We start from the raw sequence: 15,757 nt of genomic DNA on the forward strand, positions 1-15,757 counted from the left end.
ATGCAGCTGCTCGGCCATGGAAACCCATTCCATGAAGCTCTCTACGCACTGTTGTTGTGCTAATCTGAAGGCCACATGAAGTATGGAGGTCTTTAGCTATTGACTCTGCAGACAGTTGCTGACTTCTGTGCGCTTCAGCATGCGCCGATGCTGCTGTGTCATTTTACATGGCCTACCACTTTGTGGCCTGACACACACACACACACACATACACATACACGTGTGTTTGAGTTTTGGGGTGCACACCCTAATGCTATAGTCTGCACACCCCTATGGCCACAAATGAAATTTCGTTTAGTTCCATTCAAACAGAAGCGTTGCCAAGTGGTAATTTCTGTCACCCCCTGCGCTGGAAGAAGTTGTGCATGCAGTAATTTTTTTTTTTTGGGGGGGGGGGGATACCAAAATTTTGCCAATGGTGAAGTCAACTTTAAAACCAATATATTTACTCATCCAAGTTCTTGAAATTGTACAGCTAAACACCCTTGCGGAGAAAAGATACATTAAGTCTTGACTATGTGAGCTTGCAGTCTAAAGGGTTTGTAAGGTGATATAAAAAGATATTAATAACACATATAGACATCTTAAAAGAAATACATTTAAAAAAAAGCATATCTATACAGAAAAAAATACTTTCTAGGCTATAATTGTGAAATTTTGTGAAATCCCTCATTGCAACTCTTTTTTGTTCTTCGAGTTCTTTGAATGATTAAATCTGAGTTGAAAGGAAAGTATTAATCTGAACAGGCAGATTTTTCAGATTTTAGCTTTCCTGGTGACAAAAAAAAAGTAACAACGTCCCTGTGTAGCTATGTAGCTGTTTTTTTGTTGTTTTTGTTTTTAGATGTCTACATTTCTTATTAATGTTATCTTGTAGCACCTTACAAACCCTTTTAGATTGCAAGCACATTTTTTACTGTAGTCAGGACTGTATTGTATATTTTCTTCTGGAGGGTGTCAGTGAGACAATACATTTATTGACGCAAAATTGACTTTGTCACTTTTTTTTTTGTCACCAGAAAAGATAGAATCTGAAAAATCTGTCTTTTGGGATGGAGAATTTCCTTCCTATTCAGGGAATTAGAAGAACAAATACGTTGCAATGAGAGATTTCACAATCACTGTCTAGAATTTTTTTTTTTATCTTTTCTTCTGGAGGGTGTCAGTGAGACAGGACATTTATTGAGGCAAAATTGACTTTGTGTAGCTATGTAGCCTTTTGTTTTGTTGTTTCTGTTTTTAGATGTTTACATTTCTTATTAATGTTATCTTGTAGCACCTTACAAACCCTTTCAGATTGTAAGCACATTTTTACTGTAGTCAGGACTTTATTCCTCATTGTATCATTTCTTCTGGAGGATGTCAGTGAGAGAGGACATTTATTGACGCAAAATTGACTTTGTCACTTTTTTTTTGTCACCAGAAAAGATAAAATCTGATTTCACAATCACTGTCTAGAATTTCTTTTTCCCGTTTAGCTATGTAGCCATTTTTTTGTTGTTTCTTTTTTTTCTTTTTTGTTTTTAGATGTCTACATTTCTTATTAATGTTATCTCTTAGCACCTTACAAACACTTTAAGGCTACGTTCACACTAGCCTTGTCAGCAAGCGGTAGACAGGCGTTTGGGAAGCGTTTTTACCGTTTTCCAAATGCCTCGGAAAATTCTGCACATTGCAGCACATTGTGATGTTCACACGGGAGCGTTAGCGTCGCGGCAAGGGGCGGACTGACAACTCATGGAGCCCCCGGGCAATAGGGGATCATGGGGCCCCTGTGTCCTTTCCCAAACTCAAAAAAGCCTATGAAAAAGGTACCAGGGGCATCTCATGGGGCCCCCTATTGACCCCGGGCCCTCGGGCAGTGCCAGAGCTTCCAAATGGTCAGTCCGCCCCTGGTTGTGGCAAAACGGACGCCTCTGGTCGAGTCAGCAGGAGTTGAAGCCTCCTATTCAAGTCTATGGTGCCGTTCCGTAAAACGCCCGGCCGGCATTTGCGGTGCGTTTGCGAGGCGTTTGCGGAACGTTAACACCATTCAAACTTCATTATAGGCGTTTGTGGGGCGTTTTTAACGCTTGGCAACCGCCTAGCAACCGCCGCTAAACCGCGCATATGGCGTTTTTGGAGCGTTTGCGGAGCGTTAAAACTCTCCACAAACGCCGGACCAATGCTTGTTAAATGCTATAGGGGCGTTTGGCAAGAGTTGAAAAAAAAAGTCAAGTGTGAACGAGGGCCAGTTCACATTACAAAAATGCACTCTGGACACGTTTTTGCTTACAGTTCACACCACGCGCAGTTCCGGTGCAGTTTTGATGCAGTTTGCCATGTTCCAGTATGGTTCTGTGCAGAAAAAATGCAGCATGTTCTACTTTTTCTTCTGCACTGGAAACTTACTGGAACTGACTGTACTTGTGTGACCTAGGGCCATTTTAATACATAGAGGCAGCACAGTGGCTAAATGGTTAGCACTTCTGCCTAGCAGTACTAGGGTCATTGGTTCAAATCCCAACCACGGCACCACCTGCCTGGAGTTTGCATGTTCTCTCTGTGCCTGTGTGGGTTTCCTCCGGTTACTCCAGTTTCCTCCTACACTCCAAAGACATGCTGGTAGGTTAATTGGCTCCTGTATAAATTGTCCCTAGTATGTGTATGTATGAATGTGAGTTAGGGACCTTAGATTGTACACCCCTTGAGGGTTAGGGACTGATGTGAATGTACATTATATATGTAAAGCGCTTCGTAAATTGACGGCGCTATATAAGTACCTGAGATAAATAAATAAATAAAATACACTGCGCATGCTTTTTTTATGCAGAAATAAAGCGCACTGAACTGCATCTAGTGTGAACTAGCCCTTAGATTGCAAGCACATTTTTACTGTAGTCAGGACTTTATTCCTCATTGTATCTGTTCTGCTGGAGGGTGTCAGTGAGAGAGTAAAGTCCTGACCACAGTATGTGAGCTCAGGGGTGGACTGACAACTCATGGGGCCCCTGGGCAATAGGGGATCATGGGGCCCCTGTGTCCTTGCCCAAACTCAAAAAAGCCTATGAAAAAGGTACCAGGGGCATTTCATGGGGCCCCCTACTGACCCCGGGCCCTCGGGCAGTGCCCAAGTTAACAAATGGTCAGTCCGCCCCTGTGTGAGCTTACAATCTAAAGGGTTTGTAAGGTGCTAAGAGACAACATTAATAAGAAATGTAGACATCTAAAAGAAAAAAAACAAACAAACAAAACAAAAACCAGCAAAAACAGCTACATAACTACACAGAAAAAAAAATGTGATTGTGAAATCTCTCATTGCAACTTATATGTTCTAATTCTCTGAACAAATCTGAATAGAAAGGAAATTCCTCATCTGAACAGACAGATTTTTCAGATTTGGTCCTTCCTGGTAACACAAAAACGGACTTGACTTACATTCTGTGACAATGTTTCTTTTTTCAGCGCAAAAATCGAATTATCCGTGGATATTTTAGTAGCAGATGTTTGGGTTGATGTGGAGTGCGTTGTGATTGTGAAGCCGGCCGGGCTGGTTTTAATTGTGGATTTATAAAAAACGACTCTGGAAAAAGCACAGAATTCAGTAACACGAGTCAAAATGACTGAAGCCATTAAATCAACACGGCAGCCAAGAAACTAGCATTTTCAGAAGGAAACCTGTAATGGGAGCAGGGGCGGACTGACCATTTGGAAACTCAGGCACTGCCCGGGGTCAATAGGGGGCCCCGATGAGATGCCCCTGGTACCTTTTTCATAGGCTTTTTTTGAGTTTGGGCAAGGACACAGGGGCCCCATGATCCCCTATTGCCCGGGGGCCCCATGAGTTGTCAGTCCGCCCCGGAATGGGAGGCCACATTTTGCAGAACACCAGGCAGACCTATAAAACAAAACACCTTTTAAAGTGGAAAGTCACTGCGTCTGAGCACTATTAGCCAATGCAGTTTGCGTCTCATCCATTTCTGCAGTGCTTTTTGTGGTGCGTTTTTGACGCATTTTTGGTGTGTTTTGCATTTTTTTCCCAGCTTGTTTCTGGGCAGATTAAAATGCAAAACGCATCAAAAACGCACTACATGCATTTCTGCAGCGTCTCCATTGAAGTCTATCGAACCAAAAAGCAACGTTTTGCATTTAAAAAAGTCCCTGACCCTTTCCAAAAAAGGCACCAGTTGAAACGCGGAGATGTGAACGTGTTCCATAGGAAATCATATTAAATGGACTGTAGTGTGTTTCTGCAAAACGCAAAATGCACCGCAAAACACTTAGGTGTGAACCTAGACTTAAAGTGTTACTAAACGCACAACAGTAAAATCAGTCTGTATATGCAGTAAAGCATGCTTGTTATACTCACTGTGGGACCTAAGGGGTTAATCCTCTGCATTGTGTAAAAAGGCTGTTTGATCCTGTCTTCTCTGATCCTCCCCATCTTCTACTGTCACCAATCCATTTGCTGACAGAACAGAGATTTGCGGACAAGCTACACATGCTGTTTGGTGTGTATTGCTAGATAGTTTTTTTTTTTTTTGGGAGAGTGCATGTGATCAGCACAAGGCCAATCAGCACTGTCCTGACAGAGTGTCAGGGGTCACGCAACCTCATAGGACAATCAGGGGAGATTGAAACTCCTCCTACAAGCTTTAATCAGTGCTCTGCTGGATACTGATAGAAGTCACAAGACTGCTCTAACTGCTGATGAGAAATAGTATTTAGCAGTTTATATTTACTAAAATAATTGCATTTCCATGTTGTGTGTACTGTGGGAGACCAGATATAGTGAATGCAGGGTCCGGGGAGACCGGATATAGTGAATGCAGGGTCCGGGGAGACCGGATATAGTGAATGCAGGGTCCGGGGAGACCGGATATAGTGAATGCAGGGTCCGGGGAGACCAGATATAGTGAATGCAGGGTCCGGGGAGACCGGATATAGTGAATGCAGGGTCTGGGGAGAGCAGATATAGTGAATGCAGGGTCCGGGGAGACCGGATATAGTGAATGCAGGGTCCAGGGAGAGCAGATATAGTGAATGCAGGGTCCTGGGAGACCAGATATAGTGAATGCAGAGTCTGGGGAGACTAGATATAGTGAATGCAGGGTCCGGGGAGACCAGATATAGTGAATGCAGGGTCCTGGGAGACCGGATATAATGAATGCAGAGTCCTGGGAGACCAGATATAGTGAATGCAGGGTCCTGGGAGACCAGATATAGTGAATGCAGAGTCTGGGGAGTCCGGATATAGTGAATGCAGGGTCCGGGGAGTCCGGATATAGTGAATGCAGGGTCCGGGGAGTCCGGATATAGTGAATGCAGGGTCCGGGGAGACCGGATATAGTGAATGCAGGGCCCGGGGAGACCGGATATAGTGAATGCAGGGCCCGGGGAGACCGGATATAGTGAATGCAGGGCCCGGGGAGACCGGATATAGTGAATGCAGGGCCCGGGGAGACCGGATATAGTGAATGCAGGGTCCTGGGAGACCAGATATAGTGAATGCAGGGTCCTGGGAGACCAGATATAGTGAATGCAGAGTCCGGGGAGACCAGATATAGTGAATGCAGGGTCCGGGGAGACCGGATATAATGAATGCAGAGTCTGGGGAGACCAGATATAGTGAATGCAGGGCTTGGGGAGAGCAGATATAGTGAATGCAGGGTCCGGGGAGAGCAGATATAGTGAATGCAGGGTCCGGGGAGAGCAGATATAGTGAATGCAGGGTCCGGGGAGAGCAGATATAGTGAATGCAGGGTCCGGGGAGAGCAGATATAGTGAATGCAGGGTCCAGGGAGAGCAGATATAGTGAATGCAGGGTCCGGGGAGACCGGATATATTGAATGCAGGGTTCGGGGTTCAGTAACACTTTACTTTTTAATATTCAAGGCACCCCCGCCCCCACTCCACCCATGTCTCTGTGCTTTATTTTGTTGAGAAATAACTTTCAAAAACATCCCCCTAGTGTTTCCCCCCATGGCCATCTTGAGTTAGGGCAGATGAGTCATGTAGCATTTATTCCTGGAATCCATCTGCCCTTAGCTCAGGCAGGCAGATAAGAGGGCGTGTCTAGCTGGGTTAGCTCCTCCTCCCCTCCTGAAGACTCATGGGGTGTATGACGTCATTTACCTAGGCATGGAAACGGAGTAACTGAAGAACTGTTAAAAAAAAAAAAGTTTAAAAGAAGGAAATATACTTTCCTATCTATGTAATAATGCTAGCTTCACACCTATGCAGGTTGCGTTTCAGGCATTTCTGCATTGTGTTTTGCGTTACGTTTTGTGTTTTTGATGCGTTTTGTATTTTTTTTTTCTTTTTTTTTCCATTTTCTTGTTGCTAGGCATATTTAAAACGCCTCAAAGATGCATAAAAAAACACAATACAGGCTTTTCTGCAGCGTTTCCATGGAGGTCTATAGAAACAAAATCCTCTAAAAAAAAAAAAAAAAAAAAAAAACCCTCTAAAAAATGCTAAAGAATGCAAATGCGAAAAAAAGTTGCTAAGCGCTAATACAAAAATGCTAAACACTGAAAAACTCACGTTTTTAATGCGACTTTACACAGCTAATGTTGCCAGCCTTATTAAAACGCCCCATGTGCATGGAGCCTGAGGCTCTTGCTTGTGTTCACAAATGCCTGACACAGATCAGCCCTTGCTGCAGTTTCTCACCTTTTGACAGGCTACACAGGTACAATGTACAGTTTGATCAGTAGAGAGGAGAAGACAGGAAAATCTTTCTCCTGCCTGTAGCAGACTGATGACATCATCTCAGCCTAGACAAAGTCACTATCACTGGCAGAACAGAGCTTAAAAGCTGTTTTTTGCCATCATATTGTCTATCATTAATTTTATTTATTTAGAAAGTCAGACTTAGATCCACCTTTTGGCCCCACGACAGGGACAGATCTAGCCTGTCCGATGTGGGGGTGCATTAAAAAATGTCAGGGAGGGCGAAGGGTCAGCGGTTAGCAGAGCAGAAGACAGGAGTCACTGCTGGAAGTGCAGAAGACAGGGGTCACTGCTAGCAGGGCAGAAGATAGGGGTCACTGCTAGCAGGGCAGAAGATAGGGGTCACTGCTGGCAGGGCAGAAGATAGGGGTCACTGCTGGTAGGGCAGAAGATAGGGGTCACTGCTAGTAGGGCAGAAGATAGGGGTCACTGCTGGCAGGGCAGAAGATAGGGGTCCCTGCTGGTAGGGCAGAAGATAGGGGTCACTGCTGGCAGGGCAGAAGATAGGGGTCACTGCTGGTAGGGCAGAAGATAGGGGTCACTGCTAGCAGGGCAGAAGATAGGGGTCACTGCTGGTAGGGCAGAAGATAGGGGTCACTGCTAGTAGGGCAGAAGATAGGGGTCACTGCTGGCAGGGCAGAAGATAGGGGTCACTGCTGGTAGGGCAGAAGATAGGGGTCACTGCTGGCAGGGCAGAAGATAGGGGTCACTGCTGGTAGGGCAGAAGATAGGGGTCACTGCTGGCAGGGCAGAAGATAGGGGTCACTGCTGGTAGGGCAGAAGATAGGGGTCACTGCTGGCAGGGCAGAAGATAGGGGTCACTGCTGGTAGGGCAGAAGATAGAGGTCACTGCTAGTAGGGCAGAAGATAGGGGTCACTGCTAGCAGGGCAGAAGATAGGGGTCACTGCTAGCAGGGCAGAAGATAGAGGTCACTGCTAGCAGGGCAGAAGATAGGGGTCACTGCTAGCAGGGCAGAAGATAGGGGTCACTGCTGGCAGGGCAGAAGATAGGGGTCACTGCTGGTAGGGCAGAAGATAGGGGTCACTGCTGGCAGGGCAGAAGATAGGGGTCACTGCTAGCAGGGCAGAAGATAGGGGTCACTGCTGGAAGTGCAGAAGACAGGGGTCACTGCTAGAAGCGCAGAAGACAGGGGTCACTGCTGGAAGTGCAGAAGACAGGGGTCACTGCTAGAAGCGCAGAAGACAGGGGTCACTGCTAGAAGCGCAGAAGACAGGGGTCACTGCTAGAAGCGCAGAAGACAGGGGTCACTGCTAGCAGGGCAGAAGATAGGGGTCACTGCTAGCAGGGCAGAAGACAGGGGTCACTGCTGGAAGCGCAGAAGACAGGGGTCACTGCCAGAAGCGCAGAAGACAGGGGTCACTGCTAGAAGCGCAGAAGACAGGGGTCACTGCTAGCAGGTCAGAGGACAGGGGTCACTGCTGGAAGTGCAGAAGACAGGGGTCACTGCTAGCAGGGCAGAAGATAGGGGTCACTGCTGGAAGTGCAGAAGGCGGGTCACTACTAGAAGCGCAGAAGACGGGTCACTCCTGGCAGGGCAGAGGACAGAGGTTACTGCAGGCAAGGCAGAGGATAGGGGTCACTGCAGGCAGGGCAGAGGACAGGGGTCACTCCTGGCAGGGCAGAGGACAGGGGTCACTCCTGGCAGGGCAGAGGACAGGGGTCACTCCTGGCAGGGCAGAGGACAGGGGTCACTCCTGGCAGGGCAGAGGACAGGGGTCACTCCTGGCAGGGCAGAGGACAGGGGTCACTCCTGGCAGGGCAGAGGACAGGGGTCACTCCTGGCAGGGCAGAGGACAGGGGTCACTCCTGGCAGGGCAGAGGACAGGTCACTGCATGCAGAGCAGAGGACAGGGGTCACTGCTGGCAGGGCAGAGAACAGGGGTCACTCCTGGCAGGGAAGAGGAGAGGGGTCACTGCAGGCAGGGTAGAAGACAGGAACACAGCTTCTTCTCCCATCCCTGCACTGCATACAGACTGGGCACAGGCAGCAGAGCTCCTCCTCCCAACACAATGCATAACTGAGATCTGTATAGTGTCAGACTAGGGTGGTAAAGTATCAGACTAGGGTGGTAAAGTATCAGACTAGGGTGGTAAAGTATCAGACTAGGGTGGTATAGTGTCCGATTAGGGCAGCATAGTGGCAGGTTGGGGAGTATAGTGGTAGTATAGTGGCAGGTTGGGGTTGGCTTTTCGGGGGCACAACTAAAATCTGGGGGGAAGGGCATAGCCCACCCCAGCAACCCCCTAGATCCGGCCATGACAATGAAAGTGGATAACATTTGTCAGCTTTACCAATAATCATCTTTACATATGTCTTTACTTTTCTAGTTCTGATTTTCTTTCCCTACACAGAGAATGCGCTTGCGGTGGAAAACATGGTTGGACGCCTGTTATCAGTTATCGGATCTGGCAGCTATTCCCTGGATTTAGATTCCAAGCTCTTTGTGGCAGACAAGTCTGATTTCCTCCCTAAAGACTCCTCCACACAGGTCAGACTAGGCTGTGCTAAAGGATTCCAGAAGTTGCTGAATTCTCGGGAAGATGAAATTGGGAACGGTGCTGGATGTGGTATGTACGACTTCTCTGGGGTGGAGATAAAGGTCAATGTACAAAGTCGGATATTCCTGCCTATTAAGGCTCAGTTCACACTGCTGTGACTTGGGATCCGACTTGTGAGACCCCCAAGTCACCTGACATGTGAAATCCTATGTTAATCAACGAGAGTTGTCTTTATGAGCACTACTGAAGTCGCTCCGACTTTAGAAAAAGTTCCTGGACTACTTCAAGGCGACTTCTATCTGACTTTTCCCATAGACTGTAATGGAAGTTGTCTCCAAGTTGGATCCTCATCTAAATTATTGTGATTTGGATCCGACATTACAGGAAGATTGCCCGGCATTCCCTGAAATTCACTTCAAAGTCACATCAAAGCAGTACTCAACTTGCTTGGCAAAGTTGCACTGAAAGTTGCACGACTTTCAGGTTGCAGTAGTGTGAACTCATTATTTCCCTCATGAACATGCAAATCAGTGCATAATTTGTTAGACATGCATTTCTTTTGAATTTTTTGTTGCTATTCTGTCTCTCAGTGTTACAATACACCTACCATTCGATTTTTAGACTGATCATCTTTTTGTGAGTGGGCAGACATTCAAAATCAGCAGGGGATCAAATACTTATTTCCTTCACTGTAAGTGAAGGGAAATCTCCTCAATGGATCCCCGGATAGCATTAAAAACCTGACAGTGAATCAGTCTCTTCCCTACTCTATCCAAAGAAAAAGAAAACTGTCTAGACCTTTAAAGGATTGTTACACCCAAAACAAATATTTCAGCTATGGTAGATATTGATGGAATAAATCACCCCATGGCTCCACTGATACAGTTGTTGTTGGTGTAAGGCCAAGTTCACTTATTTGGGGGAAGAAGGATGGGGCAGTAAAAATAGGCAGCCGTATGGGTGTATACACAGCCTGCAACATGTCTACAGATTAGCGAGATCTCGCATATGCACAGACATGATGCAGGGTGCTCTGCTACCTTTTTATCTCACTGAAACACTGCCTCCTGGGATGTCCATGGTGACTGATCCCTATGTTGTCCTTGCCTAGGTGAGAAACCAGGAATTGGCAGACTGCCCCAAGATTAAAGGCATTTACTCTGCCTAACATTACCAAACCGTTTGCTAAAGGAGAGGAGCTGAAGAAAAAGGAACTTAATTTCAAGTTCCATTTCATCAAGCAGCAAATTTCAAACAAGCCCTTACTGGCCACTGTAACTGTAGGTGTTGTGGAGAAATGAATTCCCTAAAGTTCAGGTTCTTCCATATAGCTCAGTTACCACCCACCTGTGGTGACTTCATGACCTGCCATTTTTTTAATCTCTAATGTACACCCAGAGTATGTGCACAGGAAGAGGAGAAACAAAGTGCTGATACCTTGCTTGAAAGACTTCACTGCTCATACTGTGAACTTTGAATATGAATTACTCCAAATTAGTTTTGACTACAGAGATCAATGCAGGCTTATTTTAAAGCATATTTTCTGTTAGGAATATGTAAATATTTAAATAGCTAGAGACTTGCAGTCAGAATCCAACCAGCCCCTGGACAACATATATTCTGAGAGATGCGGAACACCTCATAGGCTTGGTCAGCTGTACCAACCTGGCAGGTTTATGTCAGGGCCAAGGGGAAGAAATGAGAAGCTCCAGCTGATAAGCTGCCCTAACCCTGAGAGAACAATAGTACACATACTTATCACTGGCATGGTCAATTGTTTGTTGATAATGGATCATATCATAAAAAGGTATATTTTATTTATATATATATATATATATATATATATATATATATATATATATATATATATAAAACAGTTGTGTTCAAAATAACAGCAGTCAGACATCACTAACCGGATCAATCACTGTTTTTGGTAGAAATGATATTTCTACACGGCAAATAATTTACTAGCAGGTGTAGTAGAGTATTAGAAATCCAACAGACCCAACAGTCATGACATGCATGCTGCTGATTCTGTGTCATTGAATCACTAATTGAAAGGGGCATGTTCAAAATAATAGCAATGTGGAGTTCTATTAGTGAGGTCATTCATTCTTTGAAAAACAGGTGGCAATTATTGCCCTTATTTAAGGAAGGAAGGCAGCAAATGTTGTACATGCTGGTTACAGTGCATTTCTCTCTGAAATTCTGAGGAAAATGGGTCGTTCCAGACATTGTTCAGAAGAACAGCGTACCTTGTTTAAAAAGTTGATTGGAGAGGGGAAAACATATAAAGAAGTGCAGAAAATGATCGGCTGCTCAGCTAAAATGATCGCAAATGCTTTAAAATGGCAACCAAAACCTGAAAGACGTGGAAGAAAGCGAAAAACTACCATTCCAATGGATAGAAGAATAGCCAAAATGGCGCGGACTCAGCCAACAATCAGCTCCAGGAAGATGAAAGAAGGTGTAAAGTTCCCTGTGAGGACTGTTACAATTAGAAGACGCCTATGTGAAGCCAAGCTATCTGCAAGAAGTCCCCGCAAAGTCCCACTGTTGAAAAAAAGACGTGCTGAAGAGGATACAATTTGCCAAAGAGCACATTGACTGGCCTAAAGAGAAATGGCGCAATATTTTGCGGACTGATGAACGTAAGATTGTTCTTTTTGGGTCTAGTGGCCGGAGACAGTTTGTCAGACGACCCCCAAACACTGAATTCAAGCCACAGTACACTGTGAAGACAGTGAAGCATGGTGGTGCAAGCATCATGATATGGGGATGTCTCTCATACTACGGTGTTGGGCCTATTTATCGCATACCAGGGATCATGGATCAGTTTGAATACATCAGAATACTTGAAGAGGTCATGCTGCCTTTTGCTGAAGAGGGAATGCCCTTGAAATGGGTGTTCCAACAAGACAACGACCCCAAACACACCAGTAAAAGTGCAACATCTTGGTTCCAGACCAACAAGATGGACGTTATGGAGTGGCCAGCCCAATCCCCAGATCTTAATCCAATAGAAAACTTGTGGGGGTGACATCAAAAATGCAGTTTCTGAGGCAAAACCAAGAAATAGAGAAGAACTGTGGAATGTCGTCCAATCATCCTGGGCTGGAATACCTGATCACAGGGGCCAGAAGTTGGGTGACTCCATGCAACACAGATGTACAGCAGTTCTCAGAAACAGTGCGACTACAACCAAATATTCATGAAGTCATTCAAAGGAAAGCAAAATCTTCAAACATTTTTCAGTTTATATAGTGAATGTTTGAGTTTGTAAAGAAGAATACAAACACTGCGATTTTATTGAACCGTCTAATATTCACTTTTCTTCCATTTTTTTAGAGGAACAACACAAATTTGATCTATTTTTCTTCATGTTTTGATTTGGAATAGAATGTGTCGTGTTCCCAATGCATTTGTGTGGATGGAAATAAAAGCTATTAGAAGGATTTTGAGCTTTATTCACTTTTTTCAACACACTGCTATTATTTTGAACACAACTGTGTATATATATATATATATATATATATATATATATGTATGTATATATATATATGTATATATATATATATATACACACTCTTTTTTTTACAATAATAAAATCTTTATTTTGCTCATTTTATACAGAATGTGTGCATAATACAATGTTTAATGACCATGCTGGGCTTTTCTAGAAAAAAGAGAGCCTAGCACTAGTTCTGCACTTATTGACAACTACAGCTGCAGAAGGTAATTAAAAAATCCCAAAAATGTGGTTACATCTACAATTATCTTTTTGTAGGGATTTGTCCACCGGGAAGTTATTCTGAAGATGGGGAATGTGTGCCTTGTCCATATGGCTTCTACCAGGAGAAATCGGGGATCAGCCAGTGCCTAAAATGTCCTCTGGGTACCACCACTGTCTACACCGGAGCTTATAAACTGAACCATTGTGAGTGTAACTACAATCAATATCTCATTTCCCTCTTGTCTATTTAAGGAACCAAATTTGCACCCAAGTGTTTTCTTTTTTTTCTGATCTACAGACCTCTGTAAATTTTGTATTTTCCAAGCAAAATAGTAGTAGTAGGACAGTCTCAAATTGAACAATGTACAATCCCATAAATCCAACATCTTTTTACATAGCAAAGATAAGAAATATTGAAACATCTATAATCCTAGTCATAAATTGTGCAGGCAGTTTGCTGCTTTTTAGATGCATTGATGGAAATCGGTATAGTCTTCCTTCCTCTAATCTGTCCAGCTGTCCATGTTAGGCTTGTAGGCAATGTAGATTGCACTGTGTTCAATGTTTATTTGTGAAAAGCAAAAAAAAAGTGTATATATATATATATATATATATATATATATATACACATGCACACAGTATCTGACAGAAGTGAGTCCACCCCGCACATTGTTGTAAATATTTGATTATATCTTTTCATGTGACAACACTGAAGAAATGACACTTTGCTACAATGTGACGTAGTCAGTGTACAGCTTGTATAACATGTACATTTTCTGCCCCCTCAAAATAAGTCAACACACAGCCATTAATGTCTAAACCACTGGCAACAATGGTGAGTACACCCCTAAGTGCAAATGTCTAAATTGGGCCCAAAGTGTCAATATTTTGTGTGGCCACCATTATTTTCCAGCACTGCCTTAACCCTCTTGGGCATGGAGTTCACCAGAGCTTCACAGGTTGCCACTGGACTCCTCTTCAACTCCTCCATGATGACATCACGGAGCTGCTAGATGTTAGACCTTGCGCTCCTCCACCTTCCATTTGAGGATGCCCCACAGATGCTCAATAGGGTTTAGGTCTGGAGACATGCTTGGCCAGTCCATCACCTTTACCCTCAGCTTCTTTAGCAAGGCAGTGGTCATCTTGGAGGTGTGTTTGGGGTCATTATCATGTTGGAATACTGTCCTGTGGTCCAGTCTCCGAAGGGAGGGGATCATGCTCTGCTTCAGTATGTCACAGTACATGTTGGCATTCATGGTTCCCTCAATGAACTGTAGCTCCCCAGTGCTGGCAGCACTTATGCAGCCCCAGACCATGACACTACCACCACCATGCTTGACTGTAGGCAAGACACACTTGTCTTTGTACTCCTCACCTGGTTGCGCCACACACGCTTGACACCATCTTAACCAAATCAGTTTATCTTGGTGTCATCAGACTACAGGAGATGGTTTCAGTGATCCATGTTCTTAATCTGCTTGTCTTCAGAAAATTATTTGCAGGCTTTCTTGTGCATCATCTTTAGAAGAGGCTTCCTTCTGGGACGACAGCCATGCAGACCAATTTGATGCAGTGTGCGGCATACGGTCTGAGCACTGGCAGGCTGACCCCCCACCCCTTCAACCTCTGCAGAAATGCTGGCAGCACTCATACATCTATTTCCCAAAGACCACCTCTGGATATGATGCTGAGCACGTGCACTCAACTTCTTGGTCGACCATGGCGAGGCCTGTTCTGAGTGGAACCTGTCCTGTTAAACCGCTGTATGGTCTTGGCCACCATGCTACAGCTCAGTTTCAGGGTGTTGGCAATCTTCTTATAGCCTAGGCCATCTTTATGTAGATCAACAATTCTTTTTTTCAGATCCTCACAGTTCTTTTGCCATGAGGTGCCATGTTGAACTTCCAGTGACCAGTATGAGAGTGCGAGCGATAACACCAAATTTGACACACCTGCTCCCCATTCACACCTGACACCTTGCAACACTAACGAGTCACATGATACCAGGGAGGGAAAATGGCTAATTGGGCCCAATTTGGACATTTTCACTTGGGGTGTACTCACTTTTGTTGCCAGCGATTTAGACATTACTGGCTGTGTGTTGAGTTATTTAAGGGGACAGCAAATTTACATGTTATACAAGCTGTACACTGACTACCTCACATTGTAGCAAAGTGTAATTTCTTCAGTGTTGTCACATGAAAAGATAAAATCAAATATTTACACAAATGTGAGGGGTGGACTCACTTCTGAGAGATAGTGTGTATGTATGTGTGTGTGTTTGTGTGTGTGTATATATATATATATATATATATATATATATATATATATTTATAGTACATATAACTTAAAAAATAATATATATATTTATATATATATGATGTTATACTCTGTTTACTATTCTTTCTTTAAACAAATTGTGTTGTAGGTGCACCTTGTAATAAATGTTTATTTATAACAAATAAAGATTTTCTAGAAATAGCAAAAACAAAGACTAAAATGTAATTTAAAAAAACATAGAAATGAATAATAATAATGTTTTTTTTAAAGTAACATTTATAGTTTTTCCTAAATCTTATTTAAAAAAAAAAAATGTATATATATACATAAATATATATTTTGTTCCCTTTATAATGTGTTTATGAATCAGTAGCATGTACAAATCACAGCTTCCCTTTATTGAGGCCATATAATGAATCTGTTTGTGGAAAGCTGATTCTATTTAACATCCCAAACCCTTTCAAGATGCTCAAAGTTTGTAGACCAGACCCAAATGAAGCATATGT

General features: G+C 43.8%; 1 protein-coding gene across 1 annotated transcript in view; it reads left to right on the forward strand.

The window, feature by feature from the left end:
- TG (thyroglobulin) overlaps positions 1-15,757 on the forward strand; it is a 439,344-nt gene that overhangs the window by 124,594 nt on the left and 298,993 nt on the right. Inside the window, exons 20-21 of the mRNA XM_089685945.1 lie at positions 9,089-9,304; positions 13,023-13,172. Of these exons, the coding sequence (XP_089542071.1) occupies positions 9,089-9,304; positions 13,023-13,172 (366 nt within the window). The remainder of the gene's footprint in view (positions 1-9,088; positions 9,305-13,022; positions 13,173-15,757) is intronic.

The sequence above is a fragment of the Staurois parvus genome, unplaced genomic scaffold (genome assembly GCF_062004578.1).
Source record: "Staurois parvus isolate SC_StPar_1 unplaced genomic scaffold, SC_StPar_1.0 ptg000389l, whole genome shotgun sequence".
NCBI classification, from domain to species: Eukaryota; Metazoa; Chordata; class Amphibia; order Anura; family Ranidae; genus Staurois; species Staurois parvus.